This window comes from Rissa tridactyla, chromosome 3 (assembly GCF_028500815.1).
Source record: "Rissa tridactyla isolate bRisTri1 chromosome 3, bRisTri1.patW.cur.20221130, whole genome shotgun sequence".
Lineage (NCBI taxonomy): Eukaryota > Metazoa > Chordata > Aves > Charadriiformes > Laridae > Rissa > Rissa tridactyla.
Window position 1 is genome coordinate 106,733,317 of NC_071468.1, and position 11,372 is coordinate 106,744,688.

General features: G+C 37.1%; 1 protein-coding gene across 4 annotated transcripts in view; it reads right to left on the bottom strand.

The window, feature by feature from the left end:
• The window catches only part of MYT1L (myelin transcription factor 1 like), a 130,722-nt gene extending 119,960 nt beyond the window's left edge, over nt 1-10,762 (bottom strand). For all 4 annotated transcript variants that reach the window (XM_054195272.1, XM_054195271.1, XM_054195270.1 and 1 more), the window contains exons 1-3: nt 10,708-10,762; nt 10,492-10,525; nt 10,129-10,191 (exon numbers count right to left, since the gene is read on the bottom strand). In XM_054195272.1, the coding sequence (XP_054051247.1) occupies nt 10,129-10,191; nt 10,492-10,525; nt 10,708-10,762 (152 nt within the window). The remainder of the gene's footprint in view (nt 1-10,128; nt 10,192-10,491; nt 10,526-10,707) is intronic.
• Nucleotides 10,763-11,372: the final 610 nt, after the last annotated feature.

Consider the following 11,372-nt stretch of genomic DNA (forward strand, 5'->3'; position numbering starts at 1 on the left):
CTTTTGACTAGGAGATGGTCAGAGGAGAAATCATGATCCCAGCCTCAGCCATTATCTAACCTAGAACATACAGAAATGTGCGAGAAAGTAGTGTTTAATATCCTCTTTTGCCAGGGGTAACTGAAGCTTCATTTTACACCTCTCCAAAGACTGCTTCCTCATGAGGTTTTACAGTAATCTGGGTTGAGAGTGCCTGCTTCTCTAATACTTCATGCAAAAGAAGCCATTTACGTGTTCTTTGCTCCCGCTGAAGGATTCAGCTCAGGCTACTGTGTTGAATTCTATCTTCTATATGAGGTGCTAATGCTGGGAATGGAAATAGGGTTCTACTCTCTCCAACTGACTGCTCAAAGCTACAAAATTATATCCCTCCATCTTCCTTTCAGATATATCACTGTCCATAAAATAGGAACGGATCTAGACAAGAGAATACAAGAATCCTGACATCTTAACTTTATAATCAAGCAAGTTCCCAGAAGATGGGAGAAAAGTGTCCTAAATCCTATTGACAAAGAATAATAGTGTGTGAGTGCCATGTTTGTATAGATCACAAATTGGAGGACTTTAAAAACACTTGCTGCACTGAAACAAGCAGATAAGAGATTAGAGATGTACTATGTCACATACTTAGTATGACATAGGTATCAAGGTGTCCAAATAAACGTTTCCTGGCAGAACACTAGAGATTTGGACAAGCTTAATGTTAAAAGTACAGTTCCACTTTGACTTCAGAGTTAGACACAAAAGAAGGCAGGGATGATGAAGGTCCACACTTTGGGCTGTGTGACTTAAAGCAGAAGTCGAATTCATGCCAGTTTTTACCTCAAGCCCTTAATCTGAACACTTATTCCCTGTTCACAAAGTATAGGTAACATTTTCTCATGGAGACATTATGAGGGTGAAAAACAGTAGCAGGTGCGTATCATTGGTGAATTTCTTTCATGACTATCAGTTGGACAGAAAGCATTCATTCAGTGCTTGTTCACGCAATTTACTGGCCTGCTCATTACATTAAACAAAAAAATTGATGGCAGAGAAATCTGTCCCGGCCCCAGGGAACTGAACTTAAAAAAGCTGTTTTAAATGGCTGGTATTGGCATTTAAAGCCAGTCATATCCTGTCCTGTCTCATTTGGCTTTATCGTATTACAAATTTTATCATAAATCACAGATTTAAGACACAGGCTTATTTGAATCGCAGGAATATTTTCTCTTAGGCATTATACCCCTTCTCCACTCTTCCATGCATACTTACAGTGTGGCGCTGCTGGTTCTTGCAAATAAGGAGAGAACATTAGGTTCTGCAATCCCTTTTCATGTAATCAGTAAAGTTCAAGATTTTCTTGGGAAGGTGATTCAGGTGAGTAGCCAGGAAACTAACTTGGTAGGTCCACTCAGCTGGTTGAAGTTATCACCATTTACAATGTCCTAAGCTGTATAGTCCTGAGGATGTCTTCAGGAGCTATTTATCCCCTGGGCATTTGATTCTGTACTGTGGATGTATTTATTTAGATTTATTATTGTCATCAAAGATGGCTCAGGAGTACCTCTCCTTTCCTTGTCCTGAGCTGACACCACTAGAAGCAAGTACTTCATACCAACCACTAATAAGAAGTGATGTCTTTGAAAGGGCTGTCTCAACTTATTGAAAAATTTCAATGTAAGTCTTTAAAGACATATCATAGTGAATTTTCTTTGGAAAAAAACCCCAACCCACCAAACTATTCTTTTTTCCCTTTTTTCCTAAACCCTTATTTTTGTTTTCTCACTTTACTTTTTTGTGCCTCATTTCTCTCCTACTTCTACATATACATCTATGTGGATTTTTCTGCTAGCGTAGCCTAGTGATTTAGAACACGCAGAAGGCAGATGGACCTTGGTTTCTGGTTCCTTCAGTCTGAGTTGTTTTGTTGTTTTCTTCATATTCTTTTGCTAGCCCAGGTAATACTTAGGGTGCCTGATGTCATAAAATATGAATATTTGAAAGAAAAAGATAACCATAACTTTATTTTTTACTTATGTGATTTCCCCTGCCTCTTTTTTTGATGATTCTAGTAGGGTTCAGATAATTTTCACTGAGGTGGAGACTAAGATGCGTGGCAACGCTATTCTCTGATAGCATGGGTGCCCACCTATGAATAAAACTTTTTCAAAGTTGTCTGTGTTATTTGTGCTGGTGTGGACACTGGAGCAAGGAATAAGATGGGGTTCCCTGTCTATCCAGCTGCTAGTATTCACCAGTAAATTCTCCTGTCTCCAAAGCCCTGACTTGGAATGCTCCAACCCACAGGCGACTTTTCAACTGCACATACAGTAGCTTGCTTTGCTGCTGCTCAGGAGAACTGTTGGTAGGAGGATGCAGGCAGCTCCGTAATAACCCTAAACCCACTGCACAATGATGTGGCTTATGGTTTTTCTGGTTTAGGGTAAGGCTAAAAACTATGACTGCATTATCACTAAAATACACATTAATAAACAGATGTCTTAAATACTCCCAGCTTTTTAAACGTCATAATCACTATTTTTACAGAAATGTTGTAGAAATAGCTAACTCACAAAATATGAAATAGGGGAACTAGAGTTGACTCTAAATGCAAAATTGTCTTGTCATTACAGATCAATTTTGCTCTGTCCTCCAGAAAAATGTTTTGATCCAAAAAGCACTGAAATGTAAGGTTAGACTTCCATTGACATCAAGGGTCATTTAACAGATCTTTATTTAAATACCAGATAAATATCAGAGACACAATTTTGGGCCCCGTGTTTGTAATAATCCTCCATATATAATTCTATCTTTACATCTTAAGATGCCTGAAATTCTCTTTCTGTTTACAAGTGGGGAAACCAAGGCATGGGGAGATGAAATGTCTTGTTCATCATGTGTGAGTCAACTCTGTAGGTCCTTTTTTCCACCATGAAAAGCATAAATTATTCAACCTCAAACAATTTATTTCTCTCCTAAGAGAACACAATGTTCTCGGCAAAGCTAACAGGCCAACCAACCAAATTTCCCATAGGCAAAGGAGAAATGTGTATAGCTATTCCAGGATCTTGTTGGCAAAAGTCTCTATCCACTATTACTGGATGCTCTATTCACTATTACTGGATGTTCTATTCCTTTTTTTTTTTTTTGGTTAAATATTCTTTCCCATACATTCTGCATGGTTTTCATTTATTCTGTGGCTGATGGCAACACCTCCAGACAGATCCTTCCACAGAAAACACTGTGGCTGTAAGTGGACTGCTGCATGAGAAATATGCCCAGGATCTCCCATTTGAAAGAAAATGAGCATATAATTTCAGCAACGTACAAGCCTGGGGACCCACTGCAGAAAGGGCATCCCAAATCTGCTGTTTGCTGTTGCTGCACCATTGGGTCGGCACTCTGCGTGCTCCTGCCTCTGATTTTATCCCCCACCTCCTCCCCCTGGCTTTATTAGGCTAGTACTCCTGGCACACGCAGATCCTGCAACTTGCTGCCACTGAAATTTCTATCCTCAATCCAGATGGTGGTAGGAGGAACTGAACTGTGGTTCCTTTGTGTAGTCACCTCTAGACAATGGCCACTAGCATGCAGAGCCACACGCCAATTGCTGGTGTATATTTGGTTGACGTTTCAGACCCAACTTTGCACCTTTCTAATCATTAATCAACAATCAGACAAAGGATATATTGCTGAATCCAGACAGCAGCCAATACAGACCTCTAATACATTATGGATTCTCTGTCAGCACATTTATTTATTGTTTGCAGTGTTCTGTTTGAAAATCCCTATGCTCTTTCACTTATTTTTTTTATTTATTTACTTACTTACTTATTTCTCCTTAGCTGGATTTAACAAAGGAGTGAAGCTTCATTTATTAACATTTTTACAAACCCTGAATGGTGGATTACTTTATATAAAATAGATTTATAATATTATTTTTGGTATTTACCACACTTACCAAAATCTTCAGCAAATATACAATTAAATGAAAAAGAATTAAATTGCACAGATAGCGTCAGAGTACGGTTTTTCCTCACGTAAATACCCAGTGAATCATTTTATCGTTATTTAACACTATAATAAAGGCTATCAGCTTAGACAGAAATGAATACACATTTGTCTATACGTCCAGCATTCAGTGGGATTTTTCACAGTATCATAAAAGCAAGCAACAATAAGGACCTCACTGTTCTGTGGTTAGGCTTTAACATAAACGCATCAGTGGACCTCGGGTTCTGCACAGCGTGCAACCATGCTCTGCTATCAAATGAATGTTAAAATATGTACGACCTGGCTTCTGATTTATAATATCGTTGACAAATAGTAAAAAGGACAGGCACGCCATAAAGTTTATGGATGGAGTGATGGCATGCACAATGATGTCTCATAAAGAATAAAGGGAGAAAAGTTATTTATTCTTGTGGATTCAAGAACTAAAATACAGATAGACTGGCTGCGTGCACAGAATTTTTCATAAATATCCCACAGTGCACCCTGTTGTACAGCAGCCATACATTAATTAGAGCATTCAGCAGACACTGCAATGTGTTACACTCACCCAAGTGAATCTTCATTTTTCACATGCAGGGCCTTACTAATTAAAATCAGCTTTGCAATTAAATGTGGAAAATTGTGTTAAACTTTCAAGCGTGATTTAGAAAAAATGCATTTATTTTTAGGGTATTTTATTTTGATGCAAATGAATTCTCCATCAAAGTGAGACCAGTGAAAGGGAGGTATGAGGATTTCTCTTTTTTGTATTATAGATGCTCCTCTCAGTTGCAAGTTGCAATGCTCCACTATCTCTCTGCCAGTACCTGGCCCTGTTCCAATGCTTTTAGTGAGTGCTATCTGTCAAGGCATGAATAATACAGCCCCTAGGCTGTCGGCAGAATCCAAATGAGGCATACATCAGGAAGCAAGCACTCGACTTTAGCTCCAGAACATGCTCCTGTGAAGACAGGCAATTATTCACCCACGGCTGCAGCCATGGCAATCAAACTGGTGGGTGAAAAGGTATATGAAATGGAAAAATCTGAATAAGAAATATGGCACAACAAGCCACAGAAATTCAATAATTTTCTAATAAGAGAGAGACATTTGAGTCTTTTAATTTTGAAGTTTGGGAGCCTGAATTATTTCACTCATTCTGTTCTAAAATATAGACGACTAACCTACAGTATATAATGCCAAGGCAATACAAGGGTACGTGGGGCTTTTCCTAATCAAAACAGCAATGCTAAACTCTATGGTATTCATAAATCCAAATAAATCTGTTGTATGAAGTGACAAATCTCATGCCTAAAAATTAAAAGACGGTCAAAACAATTCTATCTGTATAATGTAATAGAAATAGAGGCAGCCTGGTAAAGCAACAAAGAACCAATTAATATCAAGAAATTTGGTGGAAAATTAAAATGCAGTATATTTTATAAGGTTGGGAACAATTCACACATTATAGATCCAAACACTACTTTATAATCCCTCTTCATTTTTGAGACTCACTTCTTTTTGCAAGATATTGCATCAGTGATTAATGAAAGAAAAAATCCCTTCAAATTCAATACGAACTGAAGAAAAGGCATGCAAAATTCCTCGGTAGATGAAATGTTTAAGTTGGTATATTTCATCGGAATTCTTATTTTCAGCATTCAAATTGAAATTCACGATATAGCGAGAGCTCTATCAGTATTTCCATTTTAAATCCGAAGGGTTTATCATTTGGCCTTAACTCACCCTTCACTGAAATTTAAAACATATTGTTTCAGACTAAGATTGTGTTTTGCTTTAATTTCTATACAACGGCTTTACCTGCTTTCAAATACACACTGATATATGCATGAAAAAAATTCTAAATTAATATACATAGTGCCACTCTACCAGTTTAAGATTCTTTTTAGGGCTCTTATTTGTTAGAATGTGTTTTATTCTGAAGCATGTGATATTTGGCAAGTGATTAATCCATTACAGAATCTAATTGCTTTTGTTACTCGAGAAAAAAATTAAACTATGATGTTAAGAAGCTTTTAAAATAGACTGCTGCATGTAATCAGTATTTTTTAATGTAATCTAGTTAGGATTTTTATGATGTGTCTACATAACTATTTACATGGCAAACCATAGACGTCTATTTGGTATATGGTGTGTTTCAAAGAAAATGCTAAATGCATAGCAACACAGTAGGGTGTAGTATTTCTAAAACTGTCATTCACATCTACTCAGTACACAACATAGGCCAGTTTGCGCTCAGCTACGCTAGAGTAACTATGGGATTTGCACCTGCAAAACTTCGCTCAGAAAGTGGACTCGCTTTTACATTTCTATTTGTATACGTGGAATGTGAATCCTATCATCTTTAACGTTGAGTAATGAAACTGGCAAAGTTCCTACTAATTGCAATGAAAGAACACTCAAATCTATGTTTTTCTTCAGACGCTTAGCCGACAGACATCCTGAAAACACAGCTCTGGGAACGCTCTCCTGGTGCGGTTTGAGTAACTGCTATATACCCAGATGGATTGTTCACAGCTAAAAGTATTCAAGGATCTGGTCCAAGCTTATTGTTCAAAATTAATTCACAGCTCTGAACGTGTAAGAGTACTGTTCATTATTACGCTGCTATCCGCAGTAGACGTGAAGAGCTACCAAGTGAATAAAATAAACAGCATCAGGAGCATGGTCCAGGCAAAGGGTCTGGATTTCACTCCTCAGATTTGAATTCTTTTCTTGTCTCCACCACTATCTGAACTTGTCTATTGCTTGTGTTTTGGTTTTGGTTTTGTTTTTAGATCTTTCACAAGCATTGTCTTTCTTTTTATTTTTCAGGACCTGATGCTGCAAAGATACATGCATTTCTTTAACTGCGTGATCTGTGAGTAGCTGAGTTGGCCTCAGGTGCCTGGAAACATAAACAACAGGTACTGAAGTCCTATCTGTGTAAACTCTAACACCTAGGCACTGCCTCATGCTGTGCAACACAGACAGCAATGGAGGGTCTATGATAGGTTTCTAGGTATTACTAAAATACAAAAAAAGAGAGATGAGTCTGCTCTGATGGAGGCAGGCACACCACCTCACTTTGGGTGCTTACCCTCAGTGCCCGAACTGGGATGCTAATCTTTCTGAACTTTCTATACACTCACCGGAGAAAGGTGATTTCTCTGAGTTAATTTTAGAGATCCTGGCGTCCTGCCCTAAAGCGCCCTGCAGCGCAGCCTGTCCATCTTAGCTACCCATTAGCATCCCCAACTAGCAAGCTACAATTAAGCACTAAACTTAAGAGCTGAGAGCAAAGTACCAAGTCAGTCACGCAAGGTTTCGCTTCAAACTAAGGTTTGACACAAAGGAAAAATCAAAAAGATGGAAATGATACAACAAGCTGTTACCGTTACCACTGTTACCCTGACTAGTACCAGTCTTGTGTTTTGATACATCTCAGAGGAAATATCAATGACGTACAAGGCCTGCTTGTTTCCCTAGCTAAACCTAGCATTGCAGCTCTTTCATAATTAAAAATACAATTGGGGTACAAAACGTATGATAAAACTTTAACTTCTGCCTCATATTTTATCAGCAGAACATTTTAGCCCCTGAATCTGTCTGAAAATTTTAAAGGATCTGTTGATTTCAGTTCAGATTTAATGTACTACCTGAACATGGCTTTCACTGTCATGTTGGTATTTCAAGCATGAATTTACAATGAAAAAAAAAAAAAAACCAACAAAATTCCAGAGACTTCAAGATGTTATAGAAGAAATAGAATTCTGGAGAGCTCTGACTACATCTAGTGGAAGCAAATACATTTTATTCCTAGTAATGAGCCGGTCTGGTATTGTGAATGTAAAGGTCTTAACCTCATTAAAATGCTCTGTAGGTCTAAATGGAATTGAGTTAGGCATCAGCTGAGATATGCAATTCCCTGAACACATCAAATTTTTAAGACAGTCTGATTTCCTTGGAAGAAATGTTTGAGGGTCTTACCCACCAAAATAGAAAAATAAAAAAAAAGAAAAAGATAAATTCCTTCAATATTCTTTCAAAAACTTAAAATTACTATGTGTTAGTTGGACTAGATAAAAAAAAATCACAGCTCTTTTAGAAAATAGATATGTATGTTGTAAACCCCAACAAAGAACTTTGTGTTTTTACACATATATTGCTTAAATATATTTCGATTAGTGGATTGGCAATCAGGGTGGCAAGAAAACATAAAAAACCCACAAATTCCTTAGCCAGTAGAAAAAAAGGAACTTTTGATGTATTTCCAATTTTTATTCTTTGCGCATCCGCCCCAAATTTCATTTAATTAACAGCTCTAAGATTCAGTCTGTTCGTGTACTGACATACCAGAATCATGTCAAGAAAGCAAAATATGGAATTAATGTCTCAAAACTGCATGTAATCTTTCTAAACCTCACATCTATTCCTTCCCCCTCCCCCAATAGGGTGATTTTACAAAACCACAGACACATAGATCAAAGTTAGAGCAATTCAGAAGAAAAAGATATTTTTTTTAAGCTACAGAGTTTCTTTCTGTATCTCTCAAGACTTTTATTTTTGAAATCTGCATGAATCCCATAAAGTGTAAAGAAATGCATGTAGTTACAATCTTGTAACTAGAAAGGACATTATAATCATCTCATTTAACTGTTGACTGCTCAGGAAATTTCTGAGGGAAAAGAAGGATTTGGTGCCATTCATTAATTACTGGTGAGGCTCGCATTTACAGGAAGAAAATGGACAAAAGAAAACCACGGTTTGAAATCAAAAGTCAGAAATGAATTTAAGAAGAATTTAACACGAATGATTTAAGAAGAATTTAAGAAGAACTATTTGGGCTACTTCTCCTAAATCAACTTTCCAATCTAACCAAATCCTTCAAATAACCACAAAAATGTTACCACTTTTATGAGTGAAAAAATTTTAGGAAAAGAAATTTGGATATAATTATTTTATGGTTTATATTGCTTAAATGCAATTCAAAAGCATTTTAATATCAGGCACATCACCTTGATCTCATTTTGAAAGTATTTTCTGGACGTGTCCCTAAGCTTCATTCACCGATAAGAAAAAACGCACGAGTGGACTGAGTGGCACTGAGTGGACTGACATGTCACTGTTTGGTATCTTTTCCTGTTTCAAATAAACGCCTTAACCACAAATCTATAATCTCAATTTAATTCATAAAACCCATATTGCCCTCATTACAAAGCAGTTATCAGATTTCCTGTGAAATATGTGCTCTTATAAACACAAGTGCTTTAAAATTGGAAAAGTCAGTAATGAAAAAAAATCTTATCAGTTTGAGGAGAATTTAACACTGATTTGAACACCTCTCTCTATTCAGAGGAGGGATGGCCAAAACATCAGACATTTTATCTCCTACAACAAGCTGCTGTATAAAATATATTAAATGAAATGCACAGCACATGAGAAAAATTCATGTATTCTAGAGCTGTTAGATTTTCAAAATATTGCACAAGCAAATCATGGACAAATGATTCAGGACAGGAATGCTGTTTATACAGGTGTACAACACTACTGACATTGCAGTCACGGAAATATAAAGACTGAGCTCTAAATTAATCTGAATCACATGTAGCATATGTAACATATGTTACCTTGATATGTTATTAGCAATAGACGGCTAAAAACATTTTCGTAAAGGAGATCTCTCCACATATCATGGTTTAGAAACTGATGTAAAGGTGCTTATAACTATAATATAACATTTGTACCCTGAAGCTTATTATCACTTATTTGTCTTAGGCTTTGACCTTTGAATCTAACCTGATCATCGAACTTAAAATGTTCAGAAGCTCATTTTCGTTCAGTTATAAAATACATTAAACAACAGAAGTCACACTGGCACCAACATGTCAGCAGGGCCAAATTTTAATTTGCAATACATGAGCAAGACAACTATATGCAAAAAACGAGAGAAAACTGACAATGAAAACACGTTTCCTCAGCAAAAATGTGAGTTCGATTTTGTGTGACATTCAGGGGAAAAAAAAAAGTGAATCCAAGTGATTCTGGAATGTCTAATTGCTAATTTTTATCATTGTTTGGTTTATCAAGGTCATGCCAGCTAACTTGTTTACCAAATCTCTGCACTAAATTATGAAAAATTACAGATATTACCTTCTGTGCCTTGCATATTTGCCACTAACATGACCACTGCCATCACAGCCAGGCGTGGGACAGCTGCAAAAGAGAGAGAATTAATTATACAGGTGCCGGTGTGCTGCAGAAAGATTATCCTAAAAGCAGGCAGTAGGTATTACAGAGATGGAGGGCAACAAAGACAGAAAGAGAAATCAAATAACTGAAGGGAAAAAAAAAAGAGGGGATGCTTTTTATTAGCAAGTCTCAAGGGAATTAATTTCATCAGTGCAGCAGGGCATGAGCAAACCACCAATGAACTTGAAAGTGCATTATACCCATTAAAAGGCATGAATTTTCTAAATTGCTAATGGGGATACATTTTACACTCAGAGCACTAACCTGAACAGCTCTTGTATGGCTGGTTCCACGGGAACTGCAGAGAGATGGAAAATATATAAAAATTTATCATCTATTACAAGTACCCCTCTTCTACAGAAAATTACCAGAAAGGTTGTGTAAAAGCAAGGGTCAGAATGAATCGTGCAAAGAGATTCTGGAGGATGAAGGTCACCCTGAGCGGGGGCCTTGAGTGATTTACTGAAGCAAGAGACGTACCTCGAACACCTTTGGAGCGTGTGCGATGGCGCTTCTCGTCTGCATCCACCTCCATCTGGGAATAGATTAGCAGGCAGTCAATGTTCTTATCCTGCATGCACAGACTATCAATGCACAGACTGATACAGTCTCACACAATTTATTGACAGTATTTTAATTCCATTTTATCCTGTAAGGGAAAGTCCACCTTACAGGGGATTTTTAGGATCTTTATGTTTATTTAAAAACAGAAAATGTGGTAATTTCTGCTTTAATCAGTCCGTTTGCATGCCCTGCTTTCACAGCAAATTGTGTGCAAATAAGTGCTGGTTCCTCTCTTCGAAGGGCTATTTCTAACATAAAACCCCGATTACTCACATATATTTTGAAACAAGGATTCAACAGATTTCTATACAACTTAACACTAAAGTCAAGGGGTCGCACACCACAGGTCACTTTCTAACCAAACACTTTGCAGTAGGAAAGACAGAAAGGAATAATGACAGAAAAGGAGATAAAGAGTCATCATTAGAACTGCAAAAATGTCATGTTATTTAGTAAGTGATTACAACAGTTTCCAATGTGTTTCATTGTTTAGATGTGTTTCTCAAGTTTCAGGAATGTGCTCACTTGCTACATTTGGCTAAATCTCTACCTTCGTTTTATCAACAGCATGCCTATCCAAT